Below are 14789 nucleotides of genomic sequence, written 5' to 3' on the forward strand. Positions count from 1 at the left end.
ACATTTAGGTGGGCACGCCTGGGGTGACAAATTTTGGAAATCGATCGACGCCTGAAGAACGTCAAGGAGGTCACGAGTCAAATCAGCATGGTTATACGACTCACAATTCGTATTAAACAAACTAACTTTGGTCACAGATTTCTTCTTTCTTTCTTCTATAGTTTTATGTAATAAAACTACCTACTTTCGTACTAGAGGGTATTCCAGGGATCTTAACCTATAGTTTTACGTAATAAAACTACCTACTTTCGTACTGGAGGGTAATCCAGGGATCATAAAATTATGGTTTTTCTTATCTTACTGGTGATAACTAGGGTTTTTCTTATCTTATGGAAATTGACAAACTTCTTTTATAAAGAAAATATGGGATTTTCTTGGGAAACAACTTTTCATAAAACCAATGGAAACACATTCTTTTACCAGAAACAAACTGCTTATGAACTGACCAGCTTTATGCTGGTATTTTAAAACTGCTTGTATTCTCAGGTTCTCGTTAGACAAGTATCCCGCGTGCTTTTGGAAAAGACGAACTGATTAGAAGTCTCGTCTTTACTTTTGTTCGTACTGATGTATATATAAAACATGTATTACTTTGCTTTGAAACAAATGTAAATATTCCTATGTAATGTAATGGTTGTGTTTACTATGCTTACTATGTACATTGGTTGTGATACTTTACATGAAGTCCTCCACCCCGGAACGTTTCCGCCATTGGTTTCGGGGTGTGACAGTTTGGTATCAGAGCCCTTGTTTATAGTGAACTAAGTATACCGAACCCTACATGGTATATAACTATAAAAACTATGGGTCGAAGTGCTCTGAACTAAAAGTATAATTTAAAATATAAGTATTTTTCAAAAGTATACAAGAATATCAAAACGCCAGAAATCGTAACCACGAGTAGAACAAAACATAACTAATTGGGTGTTGGGCACTGCGGTTAAACCTGGGCAGTTATGTAGTCGTGTCTAGGGTCGATATAGATTGATCAACTATCTTCATTCGATACACGACCAACATGTGCTTCGGAGTGACTGTGGTGTGCAGCAGGCCTAAAACATACCAAATATCCAAACAACAAGTCATCGCCGTAACAAACCATAAAATACTATAGAAGTATTTTAGCCAAAGCCGTATACGTTGTAGAAATTCATTGCGAGTGTTGCTACTCATTCTTTCCTTAGCAATAGTTTACTCGCTACGATAACTCTTTCCTGTTTTATCGCTTAGTAGAACACCCTAACTGCCATAATGAGATATCTTTTGTTTCATATCTCTTGATTCTATCCAGAGGACTTATCATCCTCTCTTTCCTGATCATTTCAGATCAAGATGCCTCCAAAGAAAAGACCCGGCTCAAAGAACAGCAACCCTCCTCCACCACCTCCCTCTTCATTTGATCCCGCCATGTTCCAAGCAGCTGTTACTGCTGCCATGTCACAATTGAACCCCGGTGGTTCAGGCAGGCCAGGAGGTGGTACTCAGCCCCAAAATCAGGAAGGTAGTCAGGGACAGCGGAAGGAGTGTTCCTACAAAGATTTTATGAATGCGAAACCCACCCCTTTCAATGGCACTGGAGGTGTTATTGCTCTGAATCGATGGTTTCAAAAGATCGAGTCTATTTTCGAAATCTGTGCCTGTTCTGAAACTGACAAGGTGAAGTTCGCCGCCTGTAGTTTCACCGATAAAGCCCAAACTTGGTGGAATGGCCGAGTCAAATCCTTAACCCTGCCTGTAGCCAATGCTATGGGTTGGGTGTGCATGAAAGAGCTTCTACTTGCTGAATACTGCCCACGAGGAGAAATGAAGAAGCTGGAGCATGAACTCTGGAACCTAAAGATGAAGGGTTCCGATATCGCCGCTTACACCTCCAGATTTGATGACCTAGAGCTTCTCTATCTGAGAATGGTTACCCCGAAAAGTAAAAAGATTGAAAGATTTATCTGGGGACTAACCTAGCTAACCGAGGGAAATGTTTTGGCTGTGAAGCCAAACACATTTAACAGCACTAAATGCTTGGAGCAAACTCTGATTGATCATGGTGACGATCTCGAGGAAGTGGCCACTACTCCTGAACCGGCTAAAAGGAGCGGTGAAAATAAAAAGAAATTCTGGAATGAGCGGAAGGGTTAGAGTTCGCAAGGATCCTCGAAGAAACAGCAAACTGTGGCAGTTCACGCTACTACAACTCCTGCAGCCGCTCCTACAACTCAAGCTCCTACTAGTAGATACACTGGTACTACTACAACAACTGTGGCAAGAAGGGCCACATTGCTCGAAATTGCAGAAACCCAGCCCAACCAACCAATCAAGCTTCCGGAGCAGGTGTCGGTCAGGCCTACTACGGTTGCGGTGAAGTCGGGCATTTCAAGCGAAACTGCCCCAAGGCAGCAACAACTGGCAACACCGGGAGAGTTCTAACTATGGGACGAGATGAGGCAGTCGCCGGTCCCACCGGTGCCTCGGGTACGTTCCTTCTCAACAACTCTTACGCTTGTATCCTTTTTGATTCTGGTGCTGAACGAAGTTTTGTTAGCCATTCATTCAAACGTCTTCTTAAACATAATCCTCAACCATTAACCGAAACGTTTATCGTCGATATGTCTAACGGAGAGAAAGAGAACGCTAACGATATATTCATAGGTTGTACCCTTACCCTGAATGATCATTCCTTTCCCATTGACCTAATGCCAGTTTCTATAAAGAGCTTTGATGTTATCATTGGCATGGATTGGTTGAGTCCCAATCATGCTGATATCCTTTGTTACGAGAAAGTCATCCGTCTCAATCTACCCTCGGACCAGACTCTCATGATCTGCAGCGATAAACTTAGCTCCAATCTTTGCATCATTTCCTGCATCAAAGCACAAAAGCTTTTGCGAAAGTAGTGTTGCGCATTCCTAGCTCATGTAATCAACGATAAACAGGAAGTTAAAGACCTCGAGAGCATCCCCAAAGTCTACAACTTTCCTGATGTCTTTCCCGAAGAGGTCCTGGGAATTCCTCCCGAATGTCAAGTTGAATTTCACATCGACCTAATCCCTGGAGCTACCCCTGTGGCCAAATATGCGTATCGAATAGCGCCAACAAAAATACAGGAGTTATCCAGTCAGTTCAATGAGCTACATAGTAAAGGGTTCATCAGACCGAGTTCCTCACCCTGGGGAGGCTCGGTATTATTTGTGAAGAAGAAAGATGGATCCTTTTGGATGTGTATAGACTATCGCGATTTGAACAAATTTACCATTAAGAATCGTTATCCTCTTCCTCAAATAAATGAACTTTTCGATCAACTTCAGGGAGCCAACTACTTCTCAAAAATAGACCTTAGATCAGGATACCATCAGCTTCGAGTTCACGAGAGTGATGATCCAAGACAACATTCAGAACTCGATATGGACACTACGAGTTTGTAGTGATGCCCTTTGTTTCAACCAACGCACCGGCAGTGTTCATGGACCTGATGAACCGGGTGTGTCGCCCCTTTCTGGACAAGTTTGTTATCGTGTTCATTGACGACATACTTGTCTATTCTAGAAGAGAAGAAGATCACAAACAACACTTGAGGTTAGTGTTGGAAACCCTTAGAACGGAGACGCTATACACGAAATTCTCCAAGTGTGAATTCTGGATTCGGAAGTTAACCTTCCTAGGTCACATGGTAAGCGAGGAGGGTATACACATGGACCCGTCCAAACTCAAGGCGATAGAGAATTGATCGACACAGAAGACACCAACAGAAAGCCGTCAATTCTTGGGTCTCGCCGGCTATTATCGCAGATTCATTTAGAATTTTTCCAGAATCGCCAAACCCATAACCACTTTGACACAGAAAGGTGTACCCTTTTGTTGGAGTGAAAATCAAAACACTGCCTTCCAAACATTGAACCGAGCCTTATGCAGCACACCTATCTTGTCCCTACCCGAAGGGACAGAGGATTTTGTTGTCAATTGCGACGCGTCCAATCAAGGCTTAGGCTGTGTGCTTATGCAGAGAGGAAAAGTTATTGCTTATGCATCGAGACAGCTGAAGGCACACGAAGTTAGCTACACAACTCACGACTTGGAGTTACGAGCAGGGGTCTTCGCACTGATGATTTGGAGACATTATCTCTACGGAACCAAGTGCATGATCTTCACTGACCATAAGAGCCTGCAACATATCTTCGATCGGAAAGACTTAAGCATGAGACAACGGTAATGGGTAGAGTTGCACAGTGATTATGAGTGCGAAATACGCTACCATCACGGCAAGGCCAATGTGGTGGAAGATACCCTTAGCCGAAAGGAAAACTCAAGCAACAAGGTGAAGACATTGACTATGACCATCCATTCCCACTTATCTGTACAGATTCGAGAAGCCCAGTTAGAAGCCCTAAAACCAGAGAATGTGTTGAATGAAGCCTTGAGGGGGATGAATAAGAAACTAGAGATCAGAGGTGACGAAGTCTATTGTTTCATGGATCGAATCCGGACACCAAAGTTCGGGTGTTTCAGGGAAGTTGTCATAAACGAAGCTCACAAGACCAGATATTCTGTTCACCCAGGTTCGAATAAGATGTACCTGGATCTCAAGAAACTATATTGGTGGCCAAACATGAAAGCCGAAATCGCTACCTTCGTGGGCAAGTGTCTGACTTGTGCCAAAGTAAAGGTCGAGTATTAGAAGCCCTCGGGTCTGCTCCAGCAGCCCGATATACCTGAGTGGAAATGGGAGATGATTAATATGGATTTCATCACCAAGTTACCCAAATCTCCGAGTGGATACGATACCATTTGGGGAGTTGTTGACCAATTGACAAAATCCGCTCACTTCCTTCCGATTAAAGAATCATTCACGATGGAAAGACTCACGCGAATCTAAATCCAAGAGATAGTCCGATTGCACAGTGCGCATGTGTCCATTATCTCCAATCGAGATAGCAGGTTTACCTCAAGATTTTGGCAGTCCCTTCAGAAAGCTCTCGGAACTAAGCTGGATATGAGTACAGTTTATCATCCTCAGACAGACGGGCAGAGTGAGAGAACTATCCAGACCCTGGAAGACATGCTGAGAGCATGTGTCATCGATTTTGGAAAGTCGTCGGACACCCATTTACCCTTGATCGAGTTCTCGTATAACAACAGCTACCACACCAGCATCAAGGCTGCCCCATTCGAAGCCCTCTACGGTCGCAAGTGCAGATCCCCTCTGTACTGGGCCGAGGTAGGGGACACGCAGCTAGCCAAGAGTAGAGTCCCCGACAGTGCTCTCACTAGTCCTAAAATCATCCGTGAAACCACCAAGAAGATCATCCAGATCCGAGAATGACTGAAAGCTTCACGAGACAAACAGAAGAGTTATGCCAATAAACGACGAAAACCATTGGAATTCCAGGTTAGAGATTGTGTCCTGTTAAAGGTCTCGCCCTAGAAAGGCATGATACGTTTTGGAAAGCGCGGAAAACTTAACCCGAGGTACATAGGACCTTTCGAGATCCTCGCTAGGATCCGTCCCGTAGCCTATAAACTCCGACTACCTCAAGAGCTTAGCAACATCCATCTGTCTTCCACGTCTCTAATCTTAAAAAGTGTCTATCCCATGAAACCCTCGTGATCCCTCTAGATGAGATCGAGATCAACGAAAACCTGAACATCGTGGAAGAACCAATCGAAATCATGGGTCGAGAAATCAAACGTACAAAACAAAGCCGCATCCTGATAGTGAAGGTTCGTTGGAATGCCAAGCGGGGGCCCGAATTCACTTGGGAGCGTGAAAATTCGATGAAACAAAAATATCCACATCTCTTTCAAAATTCATTATTTGTATCTTAATTCTAAATTTCGGGACAAAATTCCCTCTAACGGGGGGATAACGTAACAACCTGAAATTTATTTCATCACTGGAACCCGTTTCTGTTAATAAAAATCATCTTTATTTAAATTGAGACTTTTATCATGAATTCATGAGTGTCCAAACACATTAGAAACACGTGAAACACCCTTGTCATTCTTTTTAAAAAAAATTTAATTCACGACCACGTCGGGTTACGAATACTTATTCGGGTACGACCATAAACCCCGTTTAACGTCGGTATCGGGTAGATTTCCACCGAGCCACAAACTCAAACCCTATATAAGGGTGAGTGGACTTCATTTGAAGCTTTTTCCCACTCATAATACCCTCTCTACACAACTCAAAGTTTGATCGAAAATCACCCCTTTCAAGCTCCAAACTTGTAAATAATCTATCCTGGCTTATAGTTTAGCTTGATTAGCATGTAAATCCTTGTTTAAATCATCCAAATGTATGAAAATCATGTGTTTATGGCCCTAGAACAGCCCCAAACCATAAACACCCTTAAATGGGGTTTTGGAGCCCCAAAACCCCTCCCAAATCACTTCTAGTGCTTAGCTATGACTTATGAACTTGCATGTACGAGTTTGGAACACCAAAAACTTGTCATTTAGGGAGTAAACATGAGTTTACGGCCCAAGAACATTCTTGGACCGTAAAAACTCATTCATAGACCGTAAACACCATTTAAGGTGTTAAATTGCCCCTTAAACACCTCCTATGGCTTGGAATAATGTCTAGAATCAACCACCATCGAAGTAGGGACCGCAAACACCAAGGAAACCATGACCTTAGGAGATTACGGGCGTAAACCCCCCAAGGAATGGTCCCTTGGCCGTAAACTCCTCTAAGGAGGTCAAATGGGGCCCTAACTTCCTTCAATGGCTTGTATATTGGACTAGAATCATGTATACTTAACCTAGAACCATCAAAACATGAAGTGAGGGGACAAGTAAGAGTTTACGACCGTAAACTCTATGTTTACAGCCGTAAACTCCCATAAATGGTCCATTTGATGATTTAATCACTTCCTATGCCCTACAATTGAACCTACCTTAATTTCCCAAGTGATATAAGGCGTTTGAGTAACCAAGAAAACCCCACCCATGAGTTTACGGCCGTAAACTCATGGGGATATGGTCTATCGGCCGTAATATCCTCTAAGAGTTTACTCTTGAAGAGTAAACTCCATAACTAGGCCCTACACCCCCTTAGATGCAACCCAGATCATTCCTAACACTTGAGACAAAGTGTTTTTGCGCCTCAGAGTATATTATCTTACTTAATTAGTAGTTCAAAGTCTAATTAGCTACAATTATGTATCTCCTCATGTTACATAGGACCTTTGCCTGTGTTCAAGCATTAAATTGTCACCTAGAGTCCTATCCAGCATATCATCGTCTGGTGAGCTCATAGCCCTACACTTTTTTCGAGTTTTTCATGTTTTCAGGGGGGAATACAAGCAAATCATAAAGATTTTCGTAACTTAAAAACTGATGTAATTATATGATTTTTTTCAAACTTTAGATACTTTATCCCTTTTGTAATATGCAGAGCATAAGGGATGTTTTCTGAATATAATTACATAATTTTCAAAACAGTGTGGGAACTTATCAAACCATTCAATTTATTATCGGAATAATTTGGGATCTTCATTACTTGTTTTACGGATTCAGATTTCATGCAAAGTCAATATATAAACTATGTCTGATTTAGTTTATCCATGTTTAATCTGGAGTATCATGCTAAATAATTACTTTGTATATAATTATTTATACTCTACTTTGTTCCAAACGATTTCGAAACTCGATAACGACCAATTATCTTGTGAATTAGTAAATACTAGCTTGTGAGACTTTCTTCGTTATACCCTTCGGAGTACCAGTAAATCCTCTCCGGAAGTATAAAAAGAGTCTCCTGGAGGGAGAGCATGAAATTTGTGGATAGATCTATCTGGGACTGACAATCCCACACCTAAACTGCTAGCTATAGTTAGGCGGGCATGCCTGGGGTGACAAATTTTGGAAATCGATCGACACCTGGAGGGTATTCCGGGGATCTTAACCTATAGTTTTACATAATAAAACTACCTACTTTCGTACTGGAGGGTAATCCAGGGATCATAAACTTATGGTTTTTCTTATCTTACTAGTGATAACTAGGGTTTTTCTTATCTTATGGAAATTAACAAACTTCTGTTATAAAGAAAATATGGGATTTTCTTGGGAAACAACTTTTCATAAAACCAATGGAAACACATTCTTTTACTAGAAACAGACTGCTTATGAACTCACCAGGTTTATGCTGGTATTTTAAAACTGCTTGTATTCTCAGGTTCTTGTTAGACAGGTATCCCGCGTTCTTTTGGAGAGACGAAGTGTTTAGAAGTCTCGTCTTTACTTTCGTTCCTACTGATGTATATATAAAAACATGTATTACTTTGCTTTCAAAAAAATGAAAACATTCCTATGTAATGTAATGGTTGTGTTTACTATGCTTACTATGTACATTGGTTGTGATACTTTACATGACGTCCTCCACCCCAGAGTGTTTCCGCCATCGGTTTCGGGGTGTGACAGCCACAAATGCACTATAACATGTATAAGCTCAACTAAACATTTGGGTCTTCATGCAATCATCAAACATAACACTAGCATGATCCCTAATTGCTTTACCAAAATTTTCTAATTTTAGAACTAGCAATTTTGATGCAGAAATTTCAAAATTTTCAAAATTTAACTAAAATTTTAACTAATGTAACGAACCCCCTACCCCACACTTAATTTATGCAATGTCCCCATTGCATATTATGCATGATAAAGAATAATAAAATAAATAGAGAATTGGAACAAACTCCCCTGGGGTAGTAGTGGCGAGGTCGAGCTTCTTCATGTTAAAGCTCCATCTTCAATTGAGTTTAGACATGGGAACAGCTCATCCATGCCTTGGGTGTCATATCTTGTGTGAGAAAGCTCCAAAAATATAGGAAAAATACTCGAAAATCTTCAGAAATTAAAACTCTAAGGAATATGAACGAGACCCGTAGTGAATATGAGCATAATATAAGCCTTGAGAATGAAAAAGTGATAAACTCGTCGAGTCTATACGGAAACACGTCGAGCAACAACGTATCAAGCAGAAAAATCGTGAAACTGAACTCGGGCTCGTCGAGTAGGTAATGTGCACTCGGCGAGTCCATCGCAGCTCAACATTATACCAATCCATAGGTAGCTCCTCATCCACCGGAATAACCGGTGGGTCTTGTGGCGCCCACTCTCTCCTTCGCCTTACCCTCCTTCCCGGTTCTTCCTGAACCAACAGTTCATCATTATTTGGAATGTTAACATGGCCCCCTCCGTAATCCTCAATGATCTTAGCCCTCCTAAATAAAGTTGTGGTGAAGGGAGGACTAGGAATCATAGTCAATACTCGTGCCTCTGGTCAGTCCAAAATGCCATAGGTTCTCGCAAGCCTTGTCACAAACATGCCACCATTGATTTTTGAAGTCACCCGTTCTTTGATTGCCCCATCCGCCAAGTATTTTTCCATGCAATATGGCAAATTGAAAAGTATATTAGGAGTAATATTACTCCACATGTTGAAGATGTCGAGAGCGGGGACTTTATCGTCATCCTTTCGCATGTTTATAGAGCTCGCGATCAGACGATGTATTAGGCGATGGATCGGGGAGCGGATCATCCACTCTTGAGCGGATGAAGGGATATAAACTGGGTTGGCAATGGTTTTCCACCAAGTAGAGGCTACCACACCCTCGGGCAAGTCTTTGTGGCACTGCTCCAAAAATGACTCAAAAGTGTCGGACATGATCTCATTCTGATCATAAATTCCCAGCCTCCACGCTAACTCAGCAATACTACACTGGCAGAACTCTCCTCGAAGACATAATCAAATGATGTTTGGACTATAGTAGTCATCACCACCACGGAAAGATATGGTGGCAAAGAATTCCTAACAAAGTTCTTGATATACCGGTTCTTGAAGCTTTAACAACCGACTCCACCCGTCACATATTATTTGTACCCCATTAATTTCACATGTATTGACCAAATAATGGCTTAGTGCTTATTCAAGCCCAGCTTGCCCCATCCAAGACCAGTCCAACTCATTAGGAACATATATTTCCTTCCGCCTTAAAGCCTCCAGCTTGATTTTTGTTTGTGTGAGCGAAGACTTGTTGGTGATGCTTGGAAAAGTCAACCATGGGATGTCCCCATAACCGCCTCCTCATGGGCTTTGACCTCTTCTAGACATGGTTCCTCCATAGCAAAGAAACAAGAAAACCACACTCAAAATATCTAAAGTATTAAGAATGGCAAAATATTGGGCATCAGCAGCATGGACTCGCAGAGTCCACGAACTACTCGGCAAGTAGGACGAACAGCAGGAGTCCAAATCTTGTCCTGATGAAATTAATCGGCCAAATCTATAAATTATTGCAGGGGTTTGCTTTGGTATGTTCCAGGAGTCTATGAATGTAAAAACTTACATCTAAAATATCCTAATTTGTCAAAAATTAAAACCCTAGAATCCAAGTCTTCCAAAAAAACGAGATTTTTCAAAAATTAAAGGTGTTATTACACCGAATATCGAAACTTGTAAAGGATTATGAGCTAAAGTTGTTACCTTGTTGGTTGAAATTGCAAAAGAAGAGAAGATTCAAGATGGATGCTTGAGAGTGTTTGCACGTCGAGTATGGGGAGGCAGCTCATATGAATGGCTGAGTGTTTGCAAATTAGGGTAAAAACCCCTCTTTTACAGAATGTAATAAAAATATATTTTTTTGGGTAAATACATGTACTCTTCGAGTAGGCGGACCTACTCGGCGAGTAGATGCCTGATTGATCGATTTTTCGGGATTTCGTAAATAGGCTCGTCGAGTAGCGTTAGAGACTCGTCGAGTTTTTCATTCTGTGAAAAATTTGAGTTTGCAAAATAAAATATATGCCACCCCACACTTGAGCATTCCTTGCCCTCATGAAATCATTTTGAACATAGAAGAAGATTGATAAAAACAAATCCGAAGCAAAATGAAAAAAAAAGAAAAAAAAAAAGAAAAGAAACGAAAAAGAAAAGAATGCAAACTCTAAACGCTGGTTGCCTCCCGGAAGCGCTTCTTTTAAAGGAGTCATTAGTTGGACTCCTTCCTGCTTACGTCTCTGTAATCCCTTCCAGCAGCAACCCTTCTTCACGTTCTTCATTTCTCGGAATTCCTTCTTCATATTTTTTCACCCTATGACCATTGACCTTGACAGGAGTTCCATCTCTTGATATTAGCTCAATAGCTCCATGTAGAAAAAATTTATTTACTATAAATGGACCATCCCACCGTGTCCTAAGCTTGCCCGGAAATAGTTTGAGCCTTGAATTAAAAACTAACTCCTTTTTTCCTTCGTAAAACTCCTTATTACCCTCGAGTCTTTTGTCATGCCACTTCTTGGTCTTTTCTTTGTAAATGAAGGAACTAGTGTAAGCGTCATTCCTAAGCTCTTCCAAGGCATTCATTTGCATTAACCGATTAGTTCTAAGTTCAGCTAGATCAAAATTGCACACCTTTAATGCCCAATAAGCCTTGTGCTCTATTTCAACCGGTAAGTGACAATGTTTTCCATAGACTAGCCTATATGGTGTAGTACCAATAGGTGTCTTAAAAGTTGTTCTAAACGCCTATAGTGCATCATCAAGCTTATCCTACCACTCTTTCCTATTACTTCCAACCGATCTTTCTAGTATTCTCTTGAATGCCCAATTTGTAACTTCAGTTTGCCCACTCGTTTTAGGATGATAAGATGTTGAAAATCTATGGTGAACACCATATTTTTGCAACACCTTAGCTAATTAATCATTGGCAAAGTGTGTGCCCCAGTCACTAATGAGAGCGTTAGGAACTCCAAATCTTGAGAATAATTTCTTTAAAAATCGTACCACCACCCGAGCATCATTAGTGGGTAATGTTTGTGCCTCCGCCCATTTAGATACGTAATCAACCGCCACCAAGATGTATTTATTTCCATTAGACATAGGAAAGGTTCCCATGAAGTCAATCCCCCACACATCAAATATTTCACATACTTGGATGCTATGTTGGGGCATTTCATTTCGGGATGATATATTTCCTGATCTTTGGCATGAGTCACATTCCTTGACATATTGAGCAGCATCCTTGAAAATTGTAGGCCAAGAGAACCAAATATCAAAAATCTTCTTCGCGGTCTAATGTGCTCCATGATGTCCTCCAGCAGGTCTTCCCGAATACACATCTTCTTACCATTCCATCCGCGCAGCTTCATAAAAGGTATGGCTCGTCCCAAAAGTAGTATTTAATTTCCGACAAGAATTTCTTCTTTTGTTGGTGAGTTAAATCTTCTGGGATGTATTTGGTTTCTAAATAATTTGCTATATCCGCAAACGATGGCACTTCTCCCGCTACTACCAATATATACTCATCGGGAAAATCATCCCCAATTTTATCTTCTTCTAGCTTCTCCAAAATTGGGTTCTCTAGTCTTGATAAACGATATGAAACTACGTTTTCCATCCCCTTTTTATCGTGTATTTCGATATCAAATTCTTGTAGAAGTAGAACCCAACATATCAATCTAGGTTTCACATCTTGTTTGGCAAATAGATACTTCAACGCGGAGTGATCGGTAAAAATGATTGTCTTGGATAACAGTAAGTAAGGTCGGAACTTGTCGAAAGCCTATACCACTGCTAACAGTTCTTTCTTGGTAGTAGTGTAGTTCTCTTGAGTCAGATTAAATGTCTTGCTTGCATAATAGATTGGATGAAAATGCTTGTTAATTCTTTGTCCCAAAACAGCTCCCACAACTCAAGGTCACTAGCTTCACACGTTAGCTCAAAAGGGAGACTCCAATTTGGAGCTACCATTATAGGTGAAGTAGTCAACTTTTCCTTCAACAAATTAAAGGCTTCAAGACATTCTTTAGAAAAGTTGAATGGGGCGTCCTTCAAAAGTAGTTGAGTCAAGGGTCTTGTGATCTTGGAAAAGTCTTTAATAAAGCACCTATAAAACCCCGCATGGCCTAAAAAGCTTCTTACCCCCTTGATATTTGTTGGAGGTGGAAATTTGGCTATAGTGTCCACCTTTGCTCTATCCACCTTTATCCCCATTCTTGAGACCTTGTGTCCTAACAAAATTCCTTCCTTCACCATAAAATGACACTTCTCCCAATTAAGGACAAGGTTGGTTTTCTCACATCTTTCTAACATTAGATCCAAGTTGGACAAGCAATCTTCAAAAGAGGACCGAAAAACCGAGAAGTCATCTATAAAAACCTCCATAAACCTTTCGATCATATCAAGAAAGATAGCCATCATGCACCTTTGGAAAGTAGCTGGTGTATTGCATAACATAAAAGGCATGTGTCTATATGCAAATGTTCCACTTGGGCATGTAAAAGTGGTATTCTCTTGGTCTTGTGGGTCGATTGGAATTTGGAAATACCTCGAAAACCCATCGAGAAAACAATAATAATGAAGGGTCCAATTAGTGGTTTGGTCTAGGCTTTCCATGTAATAGGTTCTTTTTGTCATTTGATAGCTTATGGTATTGTGATTGGAGGTTACGGTCACTGTAATGAGTTTACGGTCGTAAGCCTGTTTACGGTCGTAAACCCAAGGCCGGCCCATGATAGTATATATAGAGGTATGTTAGATCTTTTGTGATTGTTGATGCCTCAGTATTCTCAGCTCTTATAAACTGCAAGTTGTACCAGACGTGATTCTAATAGAAAAGCATGTGCAAGCTTGTTTGATTCTTATTCTACTCGTTCTTATTTGTTTATTTCATTGTTATTGCTATTTGATCACTGGTAAGATCCTTTCAGGACCTTACAATTGGTATCATTGCAAGACCAGTGTCAAAAGCACACTACAATCGATTTTGAAAAGAGTTCTCATCTGTTTGCGACTAAAGTTGGTGATTTCTGCAAAAGGGTTCTCAGTTTCGTAAAAAGATCTGCAATTTCTCTCAAGTTTAAGAGCTTGCGGCCTTAGCTTACGACCGTAATCTCAGTTTACGGCCGCAAACTCTTCAAAGTTCTTGTACCGTAAATTGTGTTATTGAGCCGTAAATAAGGAATATTCATAAACCGGAAACTGACTGTTCTTGGACCATGAACTTTAGACCGTGAACACTTTACATCCGTAAACTCGGAGTTTATAGCCGCAAACCCTCATCTGACCGTGAACTCTGTTTACGGCCGCAAATAGTGTTTTGACTGTGTTTGACCAGAAGCTTAATTTAATCATAAATAATTTAATTTATGTTTCATATTAATTAAATAATAATAATGGATTCTCAAAGTCAAACAAACCATCACGAGCTGGATTCAGTTATGGGCACAACCACCCGAATTCCTAGACTCTTATCTGTTGAAGGCTTCCCAAAATGGAAGTACAGAATTGAGCAGTACATAAAGATGAAGGACCTCAAAATCTGGAGAAGCATAATAAAAGATCCTGTCAGAATAACCACTACTTTTGCAGGGCAGGTGGTTGACAAAAACATGGAAAACTACACTGATGAAGACTTCGATAAGGTTGAAGAGCAAGAAAAGGCTTTGGCCACCTTGACCATGGCTCTATCTCCAGACATTGCTCAAGGTTTCAGGGAGTACACTTCTTTTAAGGCTTTGTGGGAAGCCCTAATTGTGGTCTATGAATGGAACGAAGATATGAGGGAGAGTCGCCAAGATATGCTGCGCCAACATTTCAATATGTTCAACTATGTTCCGAGAGAAACTCTTGAAGCACAGCTGCAGCGGTTCACATCTCTCTACACTAAAATGACTGTGGCCGAGATTTTCTACACAAATTCTGAGATAAACAAGAAGATATTGAATGCTCTCCCGAAGTCTTGGGACATGAATGTAGCTATCATAAAGAAGACTAAGGATCTTAGCCGAATCTA

General features: G+C 40.8%; 1 protein-coding gene across 1 annotated transcript; it reads right to left on the reverse strand.

Annotated features, from left to right (window-relative positions):
* Positions 1-12607: 12607 nt before the first annotated feature.
* LOC111899590 (uncharacterized mitochondrial protein AtMg00860-like) lies at positions 12608-13192 on the reverse strand. The gene has a single exon (XM_023895420.1). The coding sequence runs from the start codon at positions 13190-13192 to the stop codon at positions 12608-12610; it is 585 nt and encodes a 194-aa protein (XP_023751188.1).
* Positions 13193-14789: the final 1597 nt, after the last annotated feature.

The sequence above is a fragment of the Lactuca sativa genome, chromosome 3 (assembly GCF_002870075.4).
Source record: "Lactuca sativa cultivar Salinas chromosome 3, Lsat_Salinas_v11, whole genome shotgun sequence".
NCBI lineage: Eukaryota > Viridiplantae > Streptophyta > Magnoliopsida > Asterales > Asteraceae > Lactuca > Lactuca sativa.